Raw genomic sequence first — 27,641 nt, forward strand, 5'->3', positions numbered from 1 at the left:
CCCTTATCCTGCCCCATTTCCACTCTCCCATCCCTATCCCAACCCCACATTCCCATCCTCATCCCGCCCCATTCCCACATTCCCTATTCCACCCCATTCCCATCCCCACTCCCCCAACCCCGTTGTACCCCATTCCCACTTTCCAATTCCCACTCCCCCACCCCATTCCTGCCCCATTCCCATCCCCAATCCTACTCTCATTATCACCCCATCCTCATTCCCACTTCCCCATCCCATCCCCATTCCCTCTCTCCCATTTCCATTCCCATCCCCACCTCCCCATCCCATTCCCACCCCATTCCCACCTCCCCATCCCCATTCCCACTCCCCCATTCCCATTTCCATCCCCATCCCCATCCCCATTCCCACCTCCCCATCCCATCCCATCCCATCCCATCCCATCCCATCCCATCCCATCCCATCCCATCCCATCCCATCCCATCCCATCCCCACTCCATCTTATTCCCACCCTGTCCCCCATCCCCATTCCCACCCCATCCCCGTCCACATCGTCATTCCCACCCCATTCCCACCTCCCAATCCCCATTCCCACCCCATTCCCACTCCTCCATTCCCACTCCCCCACCCCATTCCCGCCCCATTCCCGTTCCCACCTCCCCATCCATCCCATCCCCATTCCCACCCCATTCCTGCCCCTTTCCCATTCCCACTCCCCCACCCTATTCCTGCTCCTTTCCCATTCCCACCCCATTCCCCATCCCCAATCCTACTCTCTCATTACCACCCCATTCCCATTCCCACCTCCCCATCCCATCCCCATCCCATCCCCATTCCCACTCCCCCATTCCCACTCCCCCATTCCCACCCCATTCCATCTCTCACATTCCCATCCCCATTCCCACTGCCATACCCCATTCCCACCCCATTCCCATCCACATCGTCATTCCCATCCCATTCCCACCTCCCAGTCCCCATTCCCACCCCATTCCCTCTCCCCCACCCCATTCCCGCCCCATTCCCATCCCCAATCCTGCTCTCTCACTACCGTCCCATTCCAGTTCCCACCTCCCCATCCCACTCCCATTCCCATTCCCACCCCATTCCTGCCCCTTTCCCATTCCCACTCCCCCATCCTATTCCTGCTCCTTTCCCTTTCCCCATCCCACCCCATCCCCATCCCCATTCCCACTCTGTTCCCACTCCCCCATTCCCATCCCCATTCCCACTCCCCCACCCCATTCCCATCCCCACCTCCCCATCCCATCCTATCCCCATTCCCATCCCATTCCCATCCTATTCCCATCCCCATTCCCGCCCCATTCCCACTGCCCTGGGCCAGTGCAACCGTTTTATTGCCAAACCACAAACCAACCCCACACAAACCCCGCACACCCCTAAACCCCACAGGCCCCTCCGTCCGGGGGGCAGCTCCGGGGGCAGTTTTGGGGCTCTGTCCCGTGTTTGGGGCTCTGTCCCGTGTCGGGGGCAGTTTTGGGGCTCTGTCCTCTGTTGGAGCAGTTTTGGGGCTCTGTCCCGTGTTTGGGTCTCTGTCCCGTGTCAGGGGCAGTTTTGGGGCTCTCTCTCCATTTTTGGGGCACTGTCCCGTGTCAGGGGCAGTTTTGGGGCTCTGTCCCCATTTTGGGGGCAGTTTTAGGGCTCTGTCCCGTGTTTGGGGCAGTTTTGGGGCTCTGTCCTGTGTCAGGGGCAGTTTTGGGGCTCTGTCCCCAGTTTTTGGGGCTCTATCTCCATTTTTGGGGCAGTTTTGGGGCTCTGTCCCGTGTTTGGGGCCATGTTTGGGGCACTGTCCCGTGTCGGGGCAGTTTTGGGGCTCTGTCCCGTGTTGGGGCCATATTTGGGGCTCTGTCCCCATTTTTGGGGCTCTGTCCCGTGTCGGGGGCAGTTTCGGGGCGCTGTCCCGTGTCGGGGGCAGTTTTGGGGCTCTGTCCCGTGTTGGGGCCATGTTTGGGGCTCTGTCCCCAGTTTCGGGGCGCTGTCCCCATTTTCGCGGCGCTGTCAGAACTCGTGCCTGTAGAACACCTCGGCGTTGCGGGCGCGCTCCAGCGGCAGCGCCGCCCCCACGCTGCGCGCCCCGAGCCGCGCCCCGCCCAGCGCCGAGGAGCGCCGCAGCCGCAGCAGGCTGAACCGCGAGAAACGCCCGCGGGCCGCGCCCCGCGCCCGCTCCAGCACCCGCACGAACCCTGCGAACACCGGCACGCCGTCAGGGGCACCCCGAAACCCCGAAACCCCCAAAACCCCGACCCCGAAATCCCCAAATCCCCCGCGGCGCTCACCCGCCTGCAGGCGCTCCCAGCTGTTCCACACCGAGCCCACGCACACGATGGGCAGCCCCAGCTCGCCCTCGAACAGGCTCTGCGACAGCGTGGGGACACTCAGAGGGACACGGTGGCACCGCCGAGGGGGTGGGGACAGCCGGCAGGGCGCGGTGGCACCGGCAGGTGGGGCCTCACCTGGTGGATTTTGGGCAGCACGGCCACCACGTGGCGCGCCAGCACCTCGCCAGCCTTGGTGAAGATGTGGCAGCACAGCGGGTCACCGAGCTGGGCACCTGCGGGTGGCACCGCGGGGACGTGGGACACTGCTCTGTGCCACATCCTGAGGGTGGCACCCATGGGGACATGGGACACTGCTCTGTGCCACATCCTGAGGGTGGCACCCATGGGGACATGGGACACTGCTCTGTGCCCCCTCCTGGGGGTGGCACCCATGGGGACGTGGGACACTGCTCTGTGCCCCACTGGGGGTGGCACCCATGGGGACATGGGACACTGCTCTGTGCCCTCCTGGGGGTGGCACTTGAGGGTGGCACCCATGGGGACGTGGGACACTGCTCTGTGCCCTCCTAGGGGTGGCACCCATGGGGACGTGGGACACTGCTCTGTGCCCCATCCCTCGGGGGTGGCACCCACGGGGACATGGGACACTGCTCTGTGCCCTACCCTGGGAATGGCACCTGCGGGTGGCACCGCGGGGACGTGGGACACTGCTCTGTGCCCCCTCCCCTGGGGGTGGCACCCATGGGGACATGGGACACTGCTCTGTGCCCTCCTGGGGGTGGCACCCATGGGGACATGGGACACTGCTCTGTGCCCTCCTGGGGGTGGCACCCATGGGCACATGGGACACTGCTCTGTGCCCCCTCCTGGGGGTGGCACCCATGGGCACATGGGACACTGCTCTGTGCCCCCTCCTGGGGGTGGCACCCATGGGGACGTGGGACACTGCTCTGTGCCCTGCTGGAGGTGGCACCTGGGTGTCCCCACCCTGTGCTTGGGGTCAAGGTGCGCCCGGGGCAGAGAGCGGGGAGTGGCAGCGGGAGGGACAAGGAGACAGAGATAAGGGGACAGGGATAAGGGGACAGGGACAAACAGGGACAGGGACAAACTGGGATAGAGAAAAGGGGGAACAGGGATAAGGGGACAAGGACAAACTGGGATAGAGAAAAGGGGGAACAGGGAAAAGGGGGACAGGGACAAATGGGGACAGGGACAAGTGGGACAGGGACAAATGGGGACAGGGACAAATGGGACAGGACAAAAGAGACAGGGACAAGGGGGACAGGGATAAGGGGGACCAGGATGGGAAGGGGGACAGGGACAAATGGGGACAGGGACAAATGGGGACAGGGACAAGGGGGACAGGGATAAGGGGGACCAGGATGGGAAGGGGGACAGGGACAAAAGAGCCAGGGACAAAAGAGCCAGGGACAAGGGGGACAGGGATAAGGGATACGGGATGGGAAGGGGGTCAGGGACAAAGAGGTGACAGGGACAATGGGGTCATTCCCTGGGAAGGGGTTTCCCTACCCTCCGCCAGTTTCTGGCAAAACCCCGCAAATTTGGCCTTCTCGAAGGTGCGGTAGAGGTGGGTCAGGAGCCCCATCCTGTCCGAGATCTGTGGGGTGGGGACAGGGGGCCCACGGGTGACGCTTGGGGACCCCTCCTGGGCACCCCAATGTCCCCGGGTACGGCTGGGAGTGACCCCAGACCCTGGCACGCGGCCCTGAGCCCCCCGGACCCCAAACACGGCTCAGGGCCACCCCGGACCCCAACACTCATCCCAAAACCCTTCTGGGACCTGAGACCCATCCCAAACCCCCCAAAACCCCCAAAACTCATCCCAAAGCCCCTCCAGGACCCCAAAACCCATCCCAAACCCGTCAAGACCCCAACACCCACCCCACAACACCCCCGGACCCCTACACCCATCCCAAAGCCCTTCCAGGACCTTGACACCCATCCCAAAGCCCCTCAAGATCCCAATACCCGTCCCAGATCCCTCAAAACCCATGTCAAAGCCATTCCAAGACCCCAACACCCATCCCACCCCCCCCAGAACCCCAAAACCCATCCCAAAGCCCTCAAGAACCCCAAAACTCATCCAAAACCCTCCCAGAACCCGAAAACCAATCCCAAAGCCTCCCAGAACCCCAAAACCCTCCCAGAACCCAAATACCCATCCCAAAGCCCCTCAAGACCCTGATACCCATCTCAGATCCCTCAAAACCCATCCCAATGCCATTCCAAGACTCCAACCCATCCCAAACCTCCCCAAAAAACCAAAACCTATCCCAAAGCACCCAAGAACCCCAAAATCCATCCCAAACCACCTCAAGCACCCTGATTCCCATCCCAAAGCCCCTCAAGATCCCAATACCCACCCCAGATCCCTCAAAACCCATCTCAAAGCCATTCCAAGACCCCAACATTTATCCCACCCCCCCAGAACCCCAAAACCCATCCCAAAGCCCTCAAGAACCCCAAAACTCATCCAAAAACCTCCCAGAACCCCAAAACCAATCCCAAAGCCCCCCAGAACCCCAAAACCCACCCCAAAACCCTCCCAGAACCCAAATGCCCATCCCAAAGACCCTCAAGACCCCGATACCCATCTCAGCTCCCTCAAAACCCATCCCAAAGCCATTCCAAGACTCCAACCCATCCCAAACCTCCCCAAAAAACCAAAACCCATCCCAAAGCCCCCAAGGACCCAAAACCCATCCCAAACACCCTGATTCCCATCCCAAAGCCCCTCAAGAACCCAAAACCAATCCCAGATCCCTCAAAACCCTTCCCAAAGCCATTCCAAGACCCCAATACCCAACCCAAACCAGCTCAAGACCCCAAAACCCATCCCAACCCACCCAAGATCTTGACACCCATCCCAGATCCCAAAACCCATCCCAAACCCATTCCAAGACCCCAGCACCCCAAAACCCATCCCAAAGCCCCCAAGGACCCTAAACCCATCCCAAAGCCCCCAAGGACCCTAAACCCATCCCAAAGCCCCTCAAGAACCCGATACCAATCCCAAAACTCTGATACTCATCCCAGATCCCTCAAAACTCATCCCAAACCCCCTCAAGACCCCGAAATCCATCCCAAACCCCCCCAAGAACACAACCCCCCCCAAAAGAACCCCAAAACCCATCCCAAGCACCCCAAAAACCCCGGCAGCACCTGGAAGTAGTCGAACATGGCCTGCCTGACGTAGGAGACGTCGTGGGGCGGCACCTCCAGGTTGTCCATGCAGTCAAAGACCATCTTGACAGCCTGGTGAGCGATCCAGTACGCTGGGAATAATGGGATCAGGGATGGATGGATGGATGATGGATGGATGGATGGATGGATGGATGGATGGATGGATGGATGGATGGATGGATGATGGATGGATGGATGGATGGATGGATGGATGGATGATGGATGATGGATGGATGGATGGATGATGGATGGATGGATGGATGGATGGATGGATGGATGGATGATGGATGGATGGATGGATGGATGGATGATGGATGTATGGATGATGGATGATGGATGGATGGATGGATGGATGGATGGATGGATGGATGGATGGATGATGGATGGATGGATGATGGATGGATGATGGATGATGGATGGATGGATGATGGATGATGGATGGATGATGGATGGATGGATGGATGGATGGATGGATGGATGGATGGATGATGGATGGATGATGGATGGATGATGGATGGATGGATGATGGATGGATGATGGATGGATGGATGATGGATGGATGGATGGATGATGGATGGATGATGGATGGATGGATGGATGGATGTATCAATGGATGGATGGATGATGGATGGATGGATGGATGATGGATGGATGATGGATGGATGGATGGATGGATGGATGGATGATGGATGGATGATGGATGGATGGATGGATGGATGGATGGATGAATGGATGGATGGATGGAGGATGGATGGATGATGGATGATGGATGGATGATGGATGCAGGGATGGATGGATGATGGATGGATGGATGATGGATGGATGGATGGATGGATGATGGATGGATGGATGGATGATGGATGGATGGATGGATGGATGGATGGATGATGGATGGATGGATGGATGATGGATGGATGGATGGATGATGGATGGATGATGGATGGATGATGGATGGATGGATGGATGGATGGATGGATGGATGATGGATGGATGATGGATGGATGATGGATGGATGGATGATGGATGGATGGATGGATGGATGGATGGATGGATGGATGGATGGATGGATGATGGATGGATGATGGATGGATGATGGATGGATGGATGGATGATGGATGGATGGATGATGGATGGATGATGGATGGATGGATGGATGATGGATGGATCAATGGATGGATGGATGGATGGATGGATGATGGATGGATGGATGGATCAATGGATGGATCGATGGATGCATCAATGGATGGATGGATCAATGGATTGTCAGCATTGGGGTCCCCCCTCCCCGGTGCCCCCCGGGCTCACCAGACCCCTCGTCCCCCATCATGTGTCCCCAGCCGCCACAGCTGGTCTCGGAGCCGTCGGGGTTGATGAGTTTGCAGTTGGAGCCCGTGCCCGAGATCAGCACGATGCCACCTGCGGGGTGACGCCATCAATGTCACCAATGCCATCCCGGCCACCAGAGGACAGGGGGACAGCGATGGGAAGCACGACAGGGACAAGGGAGGCAGGGACAAATGGGGACAAGGACAACTGGGGACAGGAATGGGAAGGGGGACAGTGGCAAATGGGTGACAGGGACAAGGGGGACAGGGACAAGGGGGACAGGAATAAGGATTATAGGGACAAATGAGTGACAGGGACTAGGGGGACTGGCACAAGGGAGGCAGGGACAAGGAGGACGGGGACAAACGGACAGACCCAAACAGAACAGGGACAAACGGGTGACAGGGACAAGGGGGACAGGGATGGGAAAGGGGACGGGGACAGGAGGGGCAGGGACAAATGGGTGACAGGGACAATGAAGACAGGGACAAGGTGGGCAAGGATGGGGACAGGGATAAGGGGACAGTGACAATAAGGCCTGGGACAAGGGGGCAGGGACAAGGGGAGCAGGGACAAACGGGTGGCAGACACAAACGGGTGACAGGGACAATGGGGACAGGAACAATGGGGACAGGGACAGGGACAAGGGGAGCAGGGACAAACGGGTGGCAGACACAAACGGGTGACAGGGACAATGGTGACAGGGACAACGGGGACAAGCGCACCGTGGTCGGTGGCCGTGGCCATGGCCCCCACGGCGTCGGTGGTGATGAAGTAGCTCTGGCTCAGGTGGGGGAAGCGGCGCTGCAGCTCCTCCGTCAGCTTCCCGATGGCGTCCTGCTGGTCCCCTCCGCTCAGGGACAGCCCCTGCCGCACCCAGGGCCGTGTCACCCCCGCGGTGGCACCGGGGGGGTGGCACCGGGCGTGGGGACAGCGCGGGGGCTCACCAGGGAGCGCAGGGGCACCTGGGGGTCAGCGCCCGCCTTGCTCTTGGCCTCGGTGACCATGCGCTCGATCCTCTCCAGGCACTTCTCGGAGCCGATGAGCTGTGACACGGCCAGGGCACGGCCTGAGGCCACCAAGGTGCCACACCGGGGGTGCCATGCGAATTTTGGACACCCTGAAGCCACCCTGGGAGTCCCACACGGGTTTTGGACACCCCGAGGCCACCCTGGGGGTCCACCCTGAGGCCACCCCAGTGCCATCCCAGGGGTCCCACATGGCATTTTGGGCACAGGGACACCCTGAGGCCACCCCAGTGCCATCCCAGGGGTCCCACATGGGATTTTGGGCACAAGGACACCCTGAGGCCATCCCGGTGCCATCCCAGGGATCCCACATGGGATTTTGGGCACAAGGACACCCTGAAGCCATCCCGGTGCCATCCCAGGGGTCCCATGAGGGTTTCTGGGCACAAGGACACCCTGAGGCCACCCCAGTGCCATCCCAGGGGTCCCACATGGCATTTTGGGCACAGGGACACCCTGAGGCCATCCTGGTGCCATCCCAGGGATCCCACATGGCATTTTGGGCACAGGGACACCCTGAGGCCATCCCGGTGCCATCTCAGGGGTCCCATGAGGGTTTTTGGGCACAGGGACACCCTGAGGCCACCCCAGTGCCATCCCAGGGATCCCACATGGCATTTTGGGCACAGGGACACCCTGAGGCCACCCCAGTGCCATCCCAGGGACCCCACATGGGATTTTGGGCACAGGGACACCCCGAGGCCACCCCAGTGCCATCCCAGGGGTCCCATGAGGGTTTTTGGGAATGGGGACACCGTGGCACCGTCTGCAGTGGCTGCGTCCCACCCAGGTGTCCGTGAGTTTGGGGACAACCAGAAACAGCAACACTCTGTGTCCCACACCCAGCTCCGTGCCCCAAACCCAGCACCCTGTCCCAAATCCCATTCTGTGTCCCAAACCCAGATCCATATCCCATTCCTCCATTTCCCAAAGCCCCTGTCCCTGTGTCCCAAACCCACTCCCCATGTCCCAAATCCCATTCTGTGTCCCAAAACTCCCTCCCCGTGTCCCAAACCCCACTCTGTGTCCCACATCCCACTCCGTGTCCCGAAACCAAATTCCATGTCCCAAATTCATCTCCATGTCCCAAACCCAGCTCCACATTCCATATCTCTGTGTCCCAAACCCCCTCCCCGTGTCCCAAACCCAGCTCCGTGCCCCAAACCCATCTCCATATCCCATATCTCTGTGTCCCATCCCCTGTCCCCATGTCCCAAACTCCCTCCCCATGTCCCATCCCCTGTCCCCGTGTCCCAAACCCAGCTCCATATCCCATATCTCCGTGTCCCAAACCCCCTCCCCGTGTCCCAAACCCCACTCTGTGTCCCACATCCTGCTCCATGTCTGGAACTCATCTCCATGTCCCAAACCCATCTCCATATCCCATATCTCTGTGTCCCATCCCCTGTCCCCATGTCCCAAACCTCCTCCCCATGTCCCAAATCCCATTCTGTGTCCCACATCCCGCTCTGTGTCCCAAACCCAGATCCATATCCCATTCCTCCATTTCCCAAAGCCCCTGTCCCTGTGTCCCAAACCCACTCCCCGTGTCCCATCCCCCTGTCCCCGTGTCCCAAATTCATCTCCATATCCCAAACCCAGCTCCGTGCCCCAAACCCATCTCCATATCCCATATCTATGTGTCCCATCCCCTGTCCCCATGTCCCAAACTCCCTCCCCATGTCCCATCCCCTGTCCCCGTGTCCCAAACCCAGCTCCATATCCCATATCTCCGTGTCCCAAACCCCCTCCCCATGCCCCAAACCCCACTCTGTGTCCCACATCCTGCTCCATGTCTGGAACTCATCTCCACGTCCCAAACCCATCTCCATATCCCATATCTCCGTGTCCCATCCCCTGTCCCCACGTCCCAAACCCCCTCCTCATGTCCCATCCCCCTGTCCCTGTGTCCCAAACTCATCCCCATATCCCAAACCCAGCTCCGTGTCCCAAACTCATCTCCATATCCCATATCTCCGTGTCCCAAACCCACCTTCATGTCCCAAACCCACTCCCCATGTCCCATCCCCCTGTCCCTGTGTCCCAAACCACCTCCCCATGTCCCAAATCCCATTCTGTGTCCCACATCCCACTCCGTGTCCCGAAACCAAATTCCATGTCCCAAATTCATCTCCATGTCCCATCCCCTGTCCCCGTGTCCCAAACCCATCTCCATATCCCATATCTCCGTGTCTCATCCCCTGTCCCCATGTCCCAAACCTCCTCCCCATGTCCCAAATCCCATTCTGTGTCCCACATCCCGCTCTGTGTCCCAAACCCAGATCCATATCCCATTCTTCCATTTCCCAAAGCCCCTGTCCCTGTGTCCCAAACCCACTCCCCGTGTTCCATCCCCCTGTCCCCGTGTGCCAAACCCATCTCCATATCCCAAACTCAGCTCCATGCCCCAAACCCATCTCCATATCCCATATCTATGTGTCCCATCCCCTGTCCCCATGTCCCAAACCCCCTCCCCATGTCCCATCCCCCTGTCCCTGTGTCCCAAACCCACTCCCCATGTCCCAAATCCCATTCTGTGTCCCAAAACTCCCTCCCCGTGTCCCAAACCCCACTCTGTGTCCCACATCCCACTCCGTGTCCCAAAACCAAATTCCATGTCCCAAATTCATCTCCATGTCCCAAACCCAGCTCCACATTCCATATCTCTGTGTCCCAAACCCCCTCCCCGTGTCCCAAACTCCACTCCACGTCCCAAACCCATCTCCATGTCCCAAACCCAGCTCCATGCCCCAAACCCATCTCCATATCCCATATCTCTGTGTCCCATCCCCTGTCCCCATGTCCCAAACTCCCTCCCCATGTCCCATCCCCTGTCCCCGTGTCCCAAACCCAGCTCCATATCCCATATCTCCGTGTCCCAAACCCCCTCCCCGTGTCCCAAACCCCACTCTGTGTCCCACATCCTGCTCCATGTCTGGAACTCATCTCCATGTCCCAAACCCATCTCCATATCCCATATCTCTGTGTCCCATCCCCTGTCCCCGTGTCCCATCCCCTGTCCCCATGTCCCATCCCCTGTCCCCGTGTGCCAGCCCAGGCTGGGGACAGCGCTGTCCCCCATCGATCTCACCCAGTGGTTGGTGCAGGGTCCCTCGGTCTCGGCCAGGATTTGGCCATCCCCGGACACCAGCACCACCCTGGAGTGGGTGCCCCCGCTGCGGAGAGAGGGGGGGACACTGCCAGCACCGCCCCCTGTCCCTGTCCCCTGTCCCCATCCCACCGAGCGGGGGGACCCCGCTGAGCCCCCTGCCCTGAAATGGGGGGCACTGATCCCACCCGGGCAGGAGCCGGTCCTGGGGGGTCCATCTGAGCCCCCCTCCATCGGCTGCCTCCCCGCGGTTTGGGGGTGCCCGGGTGGGGCGATGGGTTTGGGGGTGCCGAGCCCTGGAGCCCCCCCCATCGGTCCCCGTGCCCCCGGTTTGGGGGTGCAGAGCCCCCGCCATCGGTCCCCGTCCCCCCGGTTTGGGGTGATGGGTTTGGGGGTGCAGAGCCCCCCTCCCCATTGGTCCCCGTCCCCCCGGTTTCGGGGTGCCCGGGTGGGGCGATGGGTTTGGGGGTGCGGAGCCCCCTCCATCGGTCCCCGTGCCCCGGTTTGGGGGTGCAGAGTCCCCCTCCATCGGTCCCCGTGCCCCCGGTTTGGGGGTGCAGAGACCCCCTCCATCGGTCCCCGTGCCCCCGGTTTGGGGGTGCCCGGGTGGGGTGATGGGTTTGGGGGTGCAGAGCCGCCCTCCATCAGTCCCCGCCCCCCGGTTTGGGGGTGCCCGGGTGGGGCGATGGGTTTGGGGGTGCGGAGCCCCCTCCATCGGCTGCCTCTCCCCGGTTTGGGGGTGCCCGGGTGGGGTTTGGGGGTGCAGAGTCCTCCTCCATCGGTCCCCGTGCCCCCGGTTTGGGGTGATGGGTTTGGGGGTGAGGAGCCCCCCCTCCATCAGTCCCCGTCCCACCCGGCTTGGGGGTGCCCGGGTGGGGCGATGGGTTTGGGGGTGCGGAGCACCTGAGCCGCCCCCCATCGGTCCCCGTGCCCCCGGTTTGGGGGTGCCCGGGCGGGGTTTGGGGGTGCGGAGCCCCCTCCATCGGTCCCCGTGCCCCCCCCGGTTTGGGGTGATGGGTTTGGGGGTGCAGAGCCCCCCCCCATCGGTCCCCGTGCCCCCGGTTTGGGGGTGCCCGGGTGGGGCGATGGGTTTGGGGGTGCGGAGCCCCCTCCATCGGCTGCCCCTCCCCGGTTTGGGGGTGCCCGGGCGGGGTTTGGGGGTGCAGAGGAGCCCCCGGAGCCCCCCCGGCCGCGCCGCGCCCCTCACCCCTCCACGCCGCCGAACAGCGACGCCATCGCGGCCGCCACTGGCCCCGCCCCCCGCTGCCGGGTACGCCCGGGGGCGGGGCCACGTCTAGAGACACGCCCATGACTATTTATGGGCAGTGGCCACGCCCATCCGCTGCCACGTCCCATGGGCACGCCCATCTCCATATATGGGCAAAGAACAGCTCCATCCCTGCCAATGGCCACGCCTCCCCGTTGGCTCCGCCCCCCCGCCCGTTCCGGGTCCCGGTGTCCCCTCCCAGTCCACGGGGACCCCGCGATGGCAGCGGGGCCCCACCCGCGACACGGGGCGCTGCTGGCCCCACGGACACGCTCAGGACACGGCCCGAAGCGTGAGGGGCCGCGGAATGGGGTAAATACCCCGAATCACCCAGAAACTCACGCGTGAGAAATCCCCCAAATCCCCCTGGTACCCATCCGTGGCACAGCCCCAAGCACCCACAAGTGACAAATTCCCCCAAATCCCCCCAAAACCCACACATGACAAATTCCCCCAAATCCCCCAAAACTTACAAGTGACAAATTCCCCCAAATCCCCCCAAAACCCACACATGACAAATTCCCCCAAATCCCCCAAAACTTACAAGTGACAAATTCCCCCAAATCCCCCCAAAACCCACAAGTGACAAATTCCCCCAAATCCCCCAAAACTTTCAAGTGACAAATTCCCCCAAATCCCCCTAAAAACTCACAAGTGACAAATTCCCCCAAATCCCCCAAAACTTTCAAGTGACAAATTCCCCCAAATCCCCCCAAAACCCACAAGTTACAAATTCCCTCAAATTTCCCCAAATCCCCCCAAATCCTCTCAAAACCCACACATGACAAATTCCCCCAAATCCCCCCAAAACCCACACGTGAGAAATTCCCCCAAACCCCCCCAAACTCACAAGTGACAAATTCCCCCAAATTCCCTCAAAACCCACACGTGACAAATTCCCCCAAAACCCCCCAAAACTCACAAGTGACAAATTCCCCCAAATCCCCCCAAAACCCACAAGTGACAAATTCCCCCAAATCCCCCCAAAACCCACACATGACAAATTCCCCCAAATCCCCTCAAAACCCACACGTGACAAATTCCCCCAAATCCCCCCAAAACGCACAAGTGACAAATTCCCCCAAATCCCCCCAAAACCCGCACATGACAAATTCCCCCAAATCCCTTCAAAACCCACAAGTGACAAATTCCCCCAAATCCCCTCAAAACTCACAAGTGACAAATTCCCCCAAATCCCCCCAAAACCCACAAGTGACAAATTCCCCCAAAACCCACACAAGACAAATTCCCCCAAATCCCCCCAAAACCCACACATGACAAATTCCACAAATCCCCCCAAAACTCACAAGTGACAAATTCCCCCAAATCCCCCCAAATCCTGCCAAAACCCACAAGTGACAAATTCCCCCAAATCACCCCAAAACCCACAAGTGACAAATTCCCCCAAATTCCCCCAAATCCCCCCAAATTCCCCCAAAACCCACAAGTGACAAATTCCCCAAATCCCCCCAAAACCCACACATGACAAATTCCCCCAAATCCCCCCAAAACCCACACATGACAAATTCCCCCAAATCCCCCCAAAACCCACAAGTGACAAATTCCCCCAAATCCCCCCGTACCATCCATGGTGAGAAATCCCCCAGATCCCCCATTCCCTCCTGGCTCAGACCCCCCCCTCGCACTCAGCCTCTCCTTCCCGGCATCCCCCGAGCCAAGGGGGGGGTCCCCTCGTCCCCTCTGTCCCCACGGAGGGGATGGGACCCGGTGTCCCCTCTGTCCCCGGTGTCCCCAGTGTCCCCTCCCCCGGTGTCCCTCGGCAGCCGCTGTTGGTTCCCCCTCCCCGGGTCAGCGGGGTCACAGCTGAGACCCTGCCGGGCCCCGCGGGCTCAGCGGGGGACGGAGGTGACAGTGATGGCAGCGGTGACAGCGGTGGCAGAGGTGACAGTGATGGCAGCAGTGACAGCAGACCTGGCGATGTTCCCGCCCCGAGGAGAGGGAGGGAGGGAGAGGAGGGAGAGAGGGGAGGGGGAGGGGGAGATGGAGAGATGGAAAATGTGAAGGGAAATAGGGATGGATGGATGATGGATGGATGATGGATGGATGCTGGATGATGGATGATGGATGGATGGATGGATGGATGGATGGATGGATGGATGGATGATGGATGGATGGATGGATGATGGATGGATGGATGATGGATGGATGGATGGATGGATGGATGGATGGATGGATGGATGGATGGATGATGGATGGATGGATGGATGGATGGATGGATGGATGATGGATGGATGGATGGATGATGGATGGATGGATGATGGATGGATGATGGATGGATGGATGGATGGATGGATGGATGGATGATGGATGGATGGATGGATGGATGGATGGATGGATGGATGGATGGATGATGGATGGATGGATGGATGATGGATGGATGATGGATGGATGATGGATGGATGGATGGATGGATGGATGGATGGATGGATGATGGATGGATGGATGAATGGATGGATGATGGATGATGGATGGATGGATGGATGGATGATGGATGATGGATGATGGATGGATGGATGATGGATGGATGATGGATGGATGGATGGATGGATGATGGATGGATGGATGGATGGATGGATGATGGATGGATGGATGGATGGATGGATGGATGGATGGATGGATGATGGATGGATGGATGGATGGATGGATGGGCACACCCAAATGGAAAGAGAAAGTGGCAATGAGGAACAGGCAGGAGGAACAGGGACAACTGCAACCAGCTGGGGACAACGGCCCAGAGACCGGTGGAGGGGACAGGTGGCCCAGCATGGTCAGGAACCCCTTCCCACCTGGCAGCACCAGCCAGGCCATCCCTCATCCCACATCCCACATCCCTCATCCCACATCCCACATCCCACATCCCACATCCCTCATCCCACATCCCACATCCCACATCCCACATCCCTCATCCCACATTCCACATCCCACATCCCTCATCCCACATCCCACATCCCACACCCCACATCCCACATGCCACATCCCACACCTGGCACGCCCACATCGCCACTGCCAGACCTTCTGTGGTCCCGAGATGCTGGGACAGGGACACAGCCGGGACGGTGACACCATCATCCCGGCACTGGGATGGTGCCGTGTCCCCCAGCCCCTCAGCGTGGGTTGGCAGGGTTCCTTGCCGTGTGTCACCTCCTCCTTGGGGCTGTGACCGCCCCGCCGTGCCCCGGGGATGCAGAGCCTCGGGACGGTCCCCGTTTCCATGCTGGGGGTCCCGGGCCCCGCGGGAGGAGCGAGCCCGGCTCCCGCAGGGCGGGGGCGGCGGCAGGGGAAGGGTTAACGGGGGAGTGTTCGTGAGCAGCCCCGCGCCCACCGCCCCGTGCCCTCATTAGTGCCGGTGGCACCAGCCTGTCTGGGGACAGCGGGGACAGGCGACGGCCGCCTTTTGTCTCAACTTGTGGCAAAGTTGGAGCGGAGCCGGGAGTGCCGGTGAGTCCCGCGAGGCCGCGGGCTGGGGACAGCGCTGTCCCCGCTGCCACCCTCGGCTCCAGCGGGACGGCGGGGCAGTGCCCCGATCGCATCCCGCCATCAGCTCGGGGACCAGGACAGGAGGGACCCCGCTGTCCCCTGAGCTGTCCCCAGCCTGGGGGAGGTGGCTGCTCCCGTCTGGGATCGGCTGGCACCGGCAGGATGGGACACGGAGGTTTGGGGGGCTCGGGGCAAGCAGGCGGCGGCACCCACGCCGGGAATGGGGTTCGGGAGCCGGGACCGCTCCAGGGACAGCCCGGGAATGGCGGGGAGGCTCCATCCCCGCAGCTCCCGTGCGTTCCCGATGGGCGCAGGGAGGGACAGCGAGGCCAGCGGGGCCGAGAGGGGACGAGGGGACCCGAGCCGAGGCCCCCAAAGCCGGGCCGAGCCCCCCAAAGCCGGGCCGAGCCACCTCCACCACCCCGAGCTCCACCCGCGGAGCATCCCCTGCGGATCCGGCTGGGAAAGGAGGGAAGAAGGCCCAGGCTCTGCTCCGGGTTTCGGGGGGCTGGGTTGAATTCCGAGCTCTGGATCCATCCCCGGCTGCTGAGCCGAGGTTGGAGCGGCACTGGGGACATCCCAGGGACATCTCGGGGACATTTCGGTGACATCCCACCCAGAGGAGGAGGATGGTGAGTGGAGAAACGGGAATGGGGTGGTGGTGGGGTGGGATGGAGTGGGCGGCTGCTCCATGGGCAGGCAGCCGTTGGGATTGGATTTGGGGTGCCCATCCCAGCAGGTGATCCCATCCCAAATGGATGATCCTGTGCCCATTCCCATCTCAAATGGATAATCCCATACCCATCCCTATCCTGAGTGGACAATCCCACACCCGTCCCCATCCCAAATAGACCACACAGGATCCCATCCATGCCACCGGTACCGGGATAAGGGATCAACCGGGAGAGCTGGGACACAGGGAAGCGGGGTCTGTCCGTGTGTCCTTCCCTGTGTCCGGTCGCCTTCTTGCAGCTCCGGAATCCCGCTGCGTTCCCGGGGATCCCAGCTGTGCCCTGGGTGCTGCTGTCTGTCCCATTCCCAGAGTCTGTCCATTTGTCTGATTGTCCGTCCATCCATCCATCCATCCATCCATCCATCCATCCATCCATCCATCCATCCATCATCCTTCTGTCTGTCCGTCCATCCTTCCTTCCTTCCTTGTGTGCATCCATCCAAGGCAGCATTTGCTCCTTCATCCCTCCATCCCTTTGTCCCTTCATGCCTCCATTGCTCCATCCCTCCCTCCATTTTCCCACTCCCCACCCCTCCATCCCTCCCTCCATTTTCCCACTCCCCACCCCTCCATCTCTCCATCCCTCCCTCCCTCCCTCCCTCGCTCCCTCCCACTCCCCATCCCAGGGATCCGGGCAGGGACAATATCGGTGACATTTGGGCGACCTTCGCACTCCGGCTGTGCCACCTTTCAGCTGGACACCGTGGAGGGGACAGGAGGTGAATTCCAGAGGTGAATTCCAGGGGAGGTGAATTCCTGAGGGGATCAGGAAGGGGCTGGGAGGTGACACTGTTGGGGCCGAGTCGCGCTGGGGTGGTGGCACTGGGGACACCGGTGGCTCCAGCCTGTCCCGGGAGCTGTCACGGAGCAGCCTCGGCTCTGAGGGCTGGGGACGAGCACCGGGATGTGGCTGCGACCTTTCCGACCGGGAATGTCACCGATGTCCAGCCATGGAGACGCTGTGCTGGACAGGGATGGGGACAGGGAATGGGGATGGGGATGGGGATGGGGATGGGGATGGGGATGGGGATGGGAATGGGGATGGGGATGGGGATGGGGATGGGGATGGGGATGGGGATGGGGATGGGGATGGGGATGGGGATGGGAATGGGAATGGGGATGGGAATGGGGACAGGGAATGGGAATGGGGATGGGGATGGGAATGGGGATGGGAATGGGGACAGGGAGTGGGAATGGGAATGGGAATGGGGTCAGGGACAGGGACAGGGAATGGGGATAGAAATGGGGACAGAAAATGGGGATGGGGACAGGGATGGGAATGGGGATGGGGATGGGGACAGGGAATGGGGATGGAGATGGGAATGGGGACAGGGATGGGGATGAGGGTGGAACAGGGAGATTGATGGAGAGGGACAGGGATGGGGACAGGAACAGGGACAGGGACAGGGACAGGGACAGGGACAGAAACAGAAATAGGGGTGGGGAAGGGGCTATGGACGTGTCCAGGGGGACAGGGACAAGAGCAGGGACAGGGACAGGGACAGGGACAGAAACAGCAGAGGGGGTGGGAAAGGGACTATGGACATATCCAGGGGGACAGGGACAGGGACAGGGACAGAAACAGAAATAGGGGTGGGGAAGGGGCTATGGACATATCCAGGGGACAGGGACAAGAGCAGGGACAGGGACAGGGACAGGGCCAGGGCCAGGGACAGGAACAGGCACAGGCACAGGGACAGGGCCAGGGACAAGAGCAGGGCCAGGGCCAGCCCCGAGGGGTCCCTGTCACCACCAGTGGGGCCGCGGGGCCGCTCCCGTGGGGCTCCAACGGGCGCAGAGGGCGGGGGCCGGGGGGGCCGCTCGTTAAAGCTGCTCGCTCCATCGCTAATTGACATCGTTAATGAGCGGGGCAGGGGGCGGGAATCCCCCCGGGGCAGCTCCGCCCTGCCCGTGCCTCAGTTTCCCCATTCCACCTGCAGAACGGGACAGCGGCGATGTCACCGCCCCGACCGTGCCGCCGCAGGGGGGGACAGGGGAGGTGACACGGCCGGGATTGTCCCCTGGGTCACCCGTGCGGCGGCCGCGGTGTCGCATGCCTGACCTACTTCGGGGCCGGCGCTGAAAATGAGATAATGGGCTCCGGGAGGGACTTGGGGACGCGCGGGTGGCACCGCCCTGGCGTCACGCGGGCGGGTGGCACTGCCACGGTGTCACCCGGGCTGGTGACACTGCCGTTGTGTCACCCGGGCTGGTGGCACTACCTGGATGTCACCCGGGTTGGTGGCGCTGCCTCGGTGTCACCCGGGCTGGCGGCACTGCCACGGTGTCACCCGGGTTGGTGGCACTGCCTCGATGTCACCCGGGCTGGTGGCACTACCTGGATGTCACCCGGGTTGGTGGCGCTGCCGTTGTGTCACCCGGGTTGGTGGCACTAACTCGATGTCACCCGGGCTGGTGGCAGGGACAGGCGGGGGTGGCGGGGCTGGACTGGGATGAACTGGGATGGACTGGGATGGACTGGGATGGACTGGGACGAACTGGGATGGACTGGGATGAACTGGGATGGATTGGGATGAACTGGGATGAACTGGGATGGACTATCAATCCCCCAACCTTTCCTGACTGCTCCCCCTCTTTTCCCGATTGATTTTCCCACCTTTCCTGATTGATCCCACCTTTTCCTGACTGATCCCCTCAACCTTCCTGATTGATCCACTTTTCCCAATTGATCCCCATCATCCCCAATTGCTCCCCTGCCTTTTCCTGATTGATTTTCCTGATTGATCCCCCCCTTTTCCTGATCCTTCCAGACCTTTCTCCATCCTTCCTGATTGATCCCCCCCATCCTTCTTGATCATCTCCTCTTTTCCCGATTGATCCCCCCCCTTTCCCTTATTGATCTTCCCACCTTTCCTGATTGATCCCCCTTTTCCTCATTGATCCCCCCCTCTTTTCCCGATTGATTCCCCCACCTTTCCTGATTGATCCCCCCACCTTTCCTGATTGATCCCCCCTCTTTTCCCAATTGATCCCCCCACCTTTTCCGATTGAACCCCCATAATTTCCGATTGCTCCCCCTTTTCCCGATTCATCTCCCCCCTCTTTTCCCGACTGATCCCCCCACCTTTCCTCATTGATCCCTCGATCATTCCCGAGTTCTCCCCACCTTTTCCTGATTGATCTCCCCTCTCTTTTCCCTATTGATCTTCCCACCTTTCCTCATTGATCCCTCGATCATTCCCGAGCTCTCCCCACCTTTTCCCCATTGATCTCCCCCTTTTTCCCATCCCTCCCCCTTTTCCCAGTTGCTCCCCCGCCGCTCCCGGGAGCAGCAGAATCGGTCCCGGGGAGCAGCGGGGCCTGTCCCGGGAGGCTGAGCCGGTCCCGGGGAGCAGCAGGGCTGGTTCGGGGGAGGTAGAGGATAGAGCTGATCCCGGGGAACAGCAGAACCGGTCCCAGGGAGGCAGAGCCGGTCCCGGGGAGCAGCAGGAGCGGGGCCGGTGCCAGGGAGGCAGGGCCGGTCCCGGGGAGCAGCAGCAGAAACGGACCCGGTCCCGGTCCCGGGGAGCAGCAGAACCGGTCCCAGGCAGGCAGAGCCGGTCCCGGGGAGCAGCAGCAGAAACGGACCCGCTCCCGGTCCCGGTCCCGGGGAGGAGCAGCAGCAGCCGCAGCAGCAGGAGCGGGAGGAGCGGCGGCGGGCCCGGTCCCCGGTCCCCGGCCGCGGTGCATTCACGGTTCGGGGAGCGCGGGAGGCTGAGCGGAGCTGACGGCAGCCGGCGGGAGCGGCGCTCCGGGGGGAGCGGGGCCCGGATCAGGCAGGGCTGACCGGAGCGCGACCCGCGCCGCAACACGGAGCCGATGAGCGGCGGCGGCGGCAGCGAGGGGGGAGCCGGGGCGGGGGCGGCTCTGACAGCCCCGGGCAGCGCGGCCAGGCGTGCGGGGAACGGGAACCGGGATGGGGATGGGGGAATGGGGGAATGGGAACCGGGATGGGGAATGGAGGATTTGGGATGGGGGAATGGGAACAGGGATGGGGATGGGAACCGGGATGGGGGAAGGGGAATGGGAACAAGGATGGGAGTGGGAATGGGGATGGGGGAATGGGGACAAGGCTGGCGATGGGAACCGGAACGGGAACTGGGAGCGAGGATGGGGAATGAGAGCAGGAAAGGGATGAGGGAATGGGGATGGGATCGGGAACGGGAACTGGGAGCGAGGATGGGGAATGGGAACGGGAATGGGGTAATGGGAGCAGGAAAGGGATGAGGGAATGGGAACGGGAGAATAGGGATGGGAATGGGATTGGGAATGGGGGAATGAGGATGACAATGGGAATGAGGATGGGAATGGGGATGGGAATGGGGATGAGAGCGGAAATGGGAATGGGGGAATGGGAACGGAGATGGGGATGGGGGAATGGGGATGGGGAAATGGGAATGGGGATGGGGAAATGGGAATGGGAACGAGAACAGGGATGGGAACTGGGATGTGGGAATGGGAACAGGGATGAGAGTGGGAATGGGAATGAGGGAATGGGGATTAGAGGGGGAAGGGGGAATAGGGGAATAGGAACGGGGATGGGATTGGGATGGTGATGGGATTGGGTTAAAAACCCCATCCATGAGGACTTATGGGATTTAGGGGAAAAAAAAAACCCAGAAGGATTTGAGGGGAACAAAACCCCATCCATGAGGATTTATGGGATTTATGGAAAAACCCCATCCAGAAGGATTTGAGGGGAACAAAACCCCATCCATGAGGATTTATGGGATTTAGGGGAAAAAACCCCATCCAGAAGGATTTGAGGGGAACAAAACCCCATCCATGAGGATTTATGGGATTTAGGGGAAAAAAACAAACCCAGAAGGATTTGAGGGGAACAAAACCCCATCCATGGGAATTTATGGGATTTAGGGGAAAAACCCCATCCAGAAGGATTTGAGGGGAACAAAACCCCATCCATGAGGATTTATGGGATTTAGGGGAAAAACCCCATCCAGAAGGATTTGGGGGAGAACAAAACCCCACCCATGGGAATTAATGGGATTTATGGAAAAACCCCATCCAGAAGGATTTGAGGGAACAAAACCCCATCCATGGGAATTTATGGGATTTATGGCAAAATCCCTCCAGAAGGATTTGAGGGGAACAAAACCCCATCCATGAGGATTTATGGGATTTAGGGGACAAAAACCCTCCAGATGCATTTGGGGAGAACAAAACCCCATCCATGAGGATTTATGGGATTTAGGGAAAAACCCCATCCATGGGTTCAAGCCGAGCTGTGGGGGTACCAAACCCCCAAAATTTCACGGAGAACCCCAAACCCCTCCCCGAGAACCTTCTGGAAGCTGCGATCCCGGATCCCTGCGGGGGCTGTGGGCTGGATTTGGGGCGGGGGGCGTGAGGGGAAGGGGGGAGCGGGAAAAGGGGAGGGAAAGGAAGGGAACGGCGCTCCCGGGGCGCCTCTCGCGCATTTGTTCACGCCTGGATTCGCCGGCAGCTCCCGGCGGGGCCCGCCCGCAACTTCACGGGGTTTTGGTTGCGGAGTGGAAATGGGAAAAGAGGAAAAAAAATCCTGCAAAAAAAAAAAAAAGGGAAAAAAATAGCCGTAAAAATGGCTCTAAAAATAGCCCTAAAAGTGTCCTAAAAATAATCCTAAAAACTGCCCTAAAAATATTCCTAAAAATGACCTAAAAATGATCCTAAAAGTAACCCTAAGAATAATCCTAAAAAATTGCCCTAAAAATAGCCCTAAAAATTGCCCTAAAAACGATCCTAAAAATTGCCCTGAAAATAATCCTAAAAATGTCCTAAAAATGATCCTAAAAGTAACCCTAAGAATAATCCTAAAAATTGCCCTAAAAATAATCCTAAAAACTGCCCTAAAAATATTCCCAAAAATGTCCTAAAAATGATCCTAAAAATAATCCTAAAATTGACCCTAAAAATACCCCTAAAATTGACCCTAAAAGGAACCCAAAAAATAACCCTAAAAATTGCCCTAAAAACGATCTTAAAAATTGCCCTAAAAATAATCCTAAAAACTGCCCTAAAAATATTCCTAAAAATGTCCTAAAATTGACCCTAAAAATAATCCTAAAATTGACCCTAAAAATAATCTAAAAATTGCCCTAAAAGTAACCCCAAAAAATAGCCCTAAAAACTGCCCTAAAAATATTCCTAAAAATGATCCTAAAAATAATCCTAAAATTGACCCTAAAAATAACCCTAAAAATTGCCCTGTAAACAATCCTAAAAACTGCCCTTAAAGTTACCTGAACACTGCCCTAAAAACAATCCTAAAAATGACTCTAAAAATAATTCTAAAAATTGCCCTAAAAACGATCCTAAAAATTGCCCTAAAAATAATCCTAAAAATGACCCTAAAAATTACCCCGCACGCAGCTCTGAGGGCCCTAAATGCCCTAATGGGGGATTTTGGGGTGACAGGGAGGAGTGGGAGTGAGGGGCCCCCTATTTGGAGTATTTGGGGTGCTCGGGGGTTTTTGGGGTATTTGATATTGTTTGGGGAATTTGGGGTGTTTGGGGTTTTGGGGTGTTTGGGGTGCTTGGAGTATTTGGGGTGCTCGGGGGTTCTGGGGTATTTAGAGTGCTTGGGGTGCTCGGGATTTTGGGGTGTTTGGGGTTGTGTGGGGTATTTGGGGTTTTTTGGGGTATTTGGGGTGTTTGGGGCACTCGGGGTGCTCAGAGTTTTGGGGTATTTCGGGTTGTTTGGGGTATTTGGGGTTTTTTGGGGTATTTGGGGTTATTTGGGGCACTCGGGGTGCTCAGAGTTTTGGGGTGTTTGGGGTATTTGGGGTGCTCAGGACATCAGGGGTTCACAGGGGTTTTGGGGCCCTTGAGGTGTTTGGGGTATTTGGGGTTATTTGGGGTTTTGAAGTTTTGGGGTGTTTGGGGTATTTGGGGTTGTTTGGAGTATTTGGGGTTTTGAAGTTTTGGGGTGTCTGGGGTATTTTGGGGTGCCCAGGACACATGGTATCCTCAGAGGCTTTGGGGTGCTCAGGGTGCTCGGTGCTTTGGGGTGTTTGGGGTATTTGGGAGCTTCACAGGAGTTTTGGGGTACCCGGAGCCCTCAAAAGGGGCAGAAAGAGGGGATTTGTGGGGAAAACGGGGAAAATTCGGACACGGGGACAAAGCGGGGGAGCCCCAAAAGGCGGCACGCGCTCACCCCAAAGGATTCGGGGATTTATCCCGGACTGCCGGGCCCGGGGGGCGACTGGGAGCGGGATCGGGAAAGATCGGGAGGGTTCGGGAAAGATCGGGAGGGATCGGGAGGGATCGGGAGGGTTCGGGAAAGATCGGGAGGGATCGGGAGCGTTCGGGGGGAAACGGGAGGGTTCGGGAGAGTTCGGAGGGGATCGGGAATGATCGGGAGGGTTCGGAAGAGTTCGGAGGGGATCGGGAATGATCGGGAGGGTTCGGGGGGGAGTTCGGGAGGGATCGGGAATGATCGGGATGGTTCGGGAATGATCGGGAGGGATCGGGATGGTTCGGGAATGATCGGGAGGGAAGGTTCAGGAGGGTTCGGGAATGATTGGGGGAATTCGGGAGGGTTCGGGAGGGATCGGGATCGATCGGGGAGGGATCAGAGAGGTTCGGGAGTGATCGGGAATGATCGGGAGGATTCAGGAGGGTTCGGGAATGATCGGGAGGGATCGGGAGGGTTCGGGAATGATTGGGGGAGTTCGGGAGGGTTCGGAAGGTTCGGGAGGGATCGGGATCGATCGGGGAGGGATCGGAGAGGTTCGGGAGTGATCGGGAGGGATCGGGAGGGTTCGGGAATGATCGGGAGGGTTCGGGAATGATTGGGGGAGTTCGGGAGGGATCGGGATCGATCGGGGAGGGATTGGAGAGGTTCGGGAGGGGTTCGGGAAGGATTGGGGGGGAATCGGGAGAGATCGGGAGGTTCTCGGTACCTCTCTGGGAGCGCAGAGATGGGAGGGAGAAGCCGGAGGCCCTCCCTGTCCCTGTCCCTGTCCCTGTCCCTGTTCCCTGTCCCTGTCCCCATCCCTGTCCCTGTTCCCATCCCTGTCCCTGTCCCCTGTCCCCTGTCCCTGTCCCTGTCCCCATCCCTGTCCCTGTTCCCTGTCCCTGTCCCCATGTCCCCATCCCTGTCCCTGTTCCCTGTCCCTGTCCCTGTCCCCATCCCTGTCCCTGTCCCTGTCCCCGTCCCCGTCCCTGTCCCTGTCCCTCCCATTCCCCGCTGCCCGCGCCATTCCCAGCCCTGAGGGGCTCGGCCGCACCCCCCTCATGGGGTCACCCTTCGGTCCCCTCTCTGTCCCCCCCGTGTCCCCTCTGTGTCCCCCCTGTGTCCCCCCTGTGTCCCCTCTGTGTCCCCCCTGTGTCCCCTCCGTGTCCCCCCGGTCACTCCCCGGTCACGGCGCCCCCGGCTCGGCGCTGCCGCCCATGCCAGGCCGCGTTAGCGCCGCCCGAGCTCCGCTCTGTCCCCTTTGTCACCTCCCTGTTTGTCCCCTGTGTCGCACAAAGGGGGGGGGGGGGGGGTTCAGGGGGTGCCTCGTTTGGGGGTTCCCCCGAAATCCCGGGGTGCTGCGGGCGCTGGCGCCGCTTTTTCTGGGATCCAGGACCCCAAAAGGAGCCCACAGAACCCCAAAATGAATCCTCCGAGACCCCAAAACGAACCCCATAGCACCCCTAAATGAGCACCCCTAAAATGAGTTCAGGACCCCAAAAAGAACCCCCTGAGCCCCAAAATGAACCCTCCAGGACCCCAAAACGAGACCCTACAATGAACCCCCGAGCGCCCCAAAAAGCTCTAAAATGAGCTCGGGACCCCAAAATGAAACATCCAGAACCCTAAAAGGAACACCCCAAAATGAAATAACCCCGGATCCCTAAAATGGGCCCACAGCACCCCAAAAGAACCCCAGAGCACCCCAAAACGAGGCCCCAGAACGAACCCCACGGCACCCATAAATGAGCACCCCGAAATCCTAAACCCCAGAACGAGCACCCGTAAAATGAGCTCAGGGCCCTAAAATGAAACCACACCACCCCAAAATGAACCTACAGCACCCCAAAATGGACCCCCGGACCACAAAATGAACCCACTGAACCCCAAAAGCAGCCCCCAGACACCCCAAAACCAGACCCCAAAACGAACCCCACGGCATCCCTAAATGAGAGCCCCGAAACCCCAAACCCATAAATGAGCATCCCTAAAATGAGTTCAGGACCCCAAAATGAACCCTCAGGACCCCAAAATGAACCCTCCAGGACCCCAAAACGAGACCCTACAATGAACCCCCGAGCGCCCCAAAACGAACCCCCCAAAAGCTCTAAAATGAGCTCGGGACCCCAAAATGAAACATCCAGAACCCTAAAAGGAACACCCCAAAATGAAACAACCCCGGATCCCTAAAATGGACCCACAGCACCCCAAAAGGAGCCCAGAGCACCCCAAAACCAAACCCCGGACCCCAAAATGAGTTCAGGGCCCCAAAATGAACCTGCACCACCCCAAAACCAAACTCCGGACCCCAAAATGAGCCATCCATGGACCCCAAAACGAGACCCCAAAAGTCCTAAAATGAGCTCGGGACCCCAAAATGAAACATCCAGCACCCCAAAATGAGCCCTTCAGGACCCCAAAACGAGACCCTAAAATGAGCCCCCCAACACCCCAAAAACAAACCCCCGGACCCCAAAATGAGCCATCCATGACCCCCAAAATGAAACCACCCTGCACCCCAAAACGAGACCCCAAACGAGACCCCAGAGCGCCCCAAAACGACCGCCCTGGACCCCAAAATGAGACCCTAAAATGAGCACCCCAACACACCGAAAACGAACCCTGGCACCCCAAAATGAACCCACAGCACCCCAAAACCAAACCCCGGACCCCAAAATGAGCCCTCCATGGACCCCAAAACGAGACCCCGAAATGAAACGACCCTGGATCCCAAAATGAACCCACGGACCCCAAAACAAACCCCCCAAAACCCCACAATGGTCTCATGAAATGAAACCGGCCTGGACCCCAAAACGAGACCCCAAAACGAACCCCAGAGCACCCCAAAACCCCAAGCCCAGCCCAGTGGGGTTTTTGGGGTCCCTAAATGGTTTTTGGGGTGTCCCCCTGCGCTTTGGGGTCTCTGTGGGGTTTTGGGGCTCATTTGAGTCCCCGTTCTTTTGGGGTCCCCGCCGTGTTTTGGGGTCCGTGTACAATTTGGGGTCCGTGTAATTTGGGGGGGGTCCTTGAGTATTTTGGGGTTTCCTTCATAATTTTGGGGGGGTCCCTGTAGATTTTTGGGGTCCCTGCACAGTTTTGGGGTCCCTCCCTCTGTTTTGGGGTCCCTGCACATTTTAGGGTCCCCTTTTTAAGGTCCCTGCACATTGTGGGGTCCCTCCTCGTATTTTGGGGTCCCTGCACATTTTCGGGGTCTCCTCGTGTTTTGGGGTCCCCCCGCACATTTTGGGGTCCCTCCCCGTGTTTTGGGGTCCGTGTACATTTTAGGATCCCCTTTTCAGGGTTTCCTTCACACTTTGGGGGTCCCTGCACATTTTGGGGTCCCTGCCGTGTTTTGGGGTCCCTGCACATTGTGGGGTCCCTTCCCTGTATTTTGGGGTCCCCCTCACATTTTCGGGGCTCTCCTCGTGTTTTGGGGTCCCTCCGCACCCTTTTGGGGTCCCTCCCGTGTTTTGGGGTCCCTGCACATTTTAGGGTCCCCTTTTTAGGGTTTGCTTCACACTTTGGGGTCCCTGCCGTATTTTGGGGTCCCTCCCGTGATTTGGGGTCCCTGTACATTTTGGGGTGCCTCCTTGTATTTTGGGGTCCACATACATTTTAGGGTTCTTTCAGAGTTTTGGGGTCCCTGTACATTTTAGGGTCCCCCTTTTTCAGGTTTTCCTTCACACTTTGGGGGTCCCTGCACATTTTGGAGTCCCTCCCTGTGTTTTGGTGTCCGTGCACATTTTGGGGTTTCCCTCACAATTTGGGGGTTTCCCATTTTGGGGTTTCACATTTTGGGGTTTCCCTCACAATTTGGGGGTTTCACATTTTGGGGTTTCCCTCACAATTTGGGAATTTCCCGCTTCCTGCAGACTTTGAGGAGCTTTTTCTCCCCCTTCTCATCTCCCCGCACCCTTTTGGGGTCCTCTCTCCCTTTTGGGGTCCCCCCGCACATTTTGGGGTCCCCTCTCCCTTTTGGGCTTTCCCACTAGGCCGCGCGAGTCCTCCAAGCCGCCAGGGGGCGCTCTGGGCGCTCCCTCCCCTCGC

General features: G+C 59.2%; 1 protein-coding gene across 2 annotated transcripts; it reads right to left on the reverse strand.

Moving 5' to 3' along the window:
- Positions 1-1,597: 1,597 nt before the first annotated feature.
- NAGK (N-acetylglucosamine kinase) lies at positions 1,598-12,225 on the reverse strand. Of its 2 annotated transcripts, XM_074540680.1 has the most exons (11): positions 12,130-12,225; positions 10,905-10,989; positions 7,733-7,831; positions 7,511-7,652; positions 6,765-6,875; positions 5,439-5,551; positions 3,786-3,873; positions 2,430-2,527; positions 2,253-2,331; positions 1,942-2,159; positions 1,598-1,910 (listed from the first exon to the last, which is right to left on the reverse strand). In XM_074540680.1, exons 1-10 carry the CDS (start codon positions 12,156-12,158, stop codon positions 1,975-1,977), a joined length of 1,029 nt encoding a protein of 342 aa, XP_074396781.1. In that variant the 5' UTR covers positions 12,159-12,225; the 3' UTR covers positions 1,598-1,910; positions 1,942-1,974. The 2 variants fall into 2 exon arrangements, with proteins under 2 accessions (XP_074396781.1, XP_074396780.1); XM_074540679.1 differs by having other exon boundaries at positions 1,598-2,159.
- Positions 12,226-27,641: the final 15,416 nt, after the last annotated feature.

Source organism: Zonotrichia albicollis, chromosome 5 (genome assembly GCF_047830755.1).
Source record: "Zonotrichia albicollis isolate bZonAlb1 chromosome 5, bZonAlb1.hap1, whole genome shotgun sequence".
Taxonomy (NCBI): Eukaryota; Metazoa; Chordata; class Aves; order Passeriformes; family Passerellidae; genus Zonotrichia; species Zonotrichia albicollis.

Coding starts and splice junctions, on each gene's coding strand:
- NAGK (XM_074540680.1), bottom strand. CDS start 12,158: ATGGCGTCGCTGTTCGGCGGCGTGGAGGG. Junction 3,874..5,438: donor CCATGTTCGACTACTTCCAG/GTGCTGCCGGGG, acceptor CCCACCCCACAG/ATCTCGGACAGGATGGGGCT. Junction 2,160..2,252: donor CTGGGAGCGCCTGCAGGCGG/GTGAGCGCCGCG, acceptor CGGTGTTCGCAG/GGTTCGTGCGGGTGCTGGAG.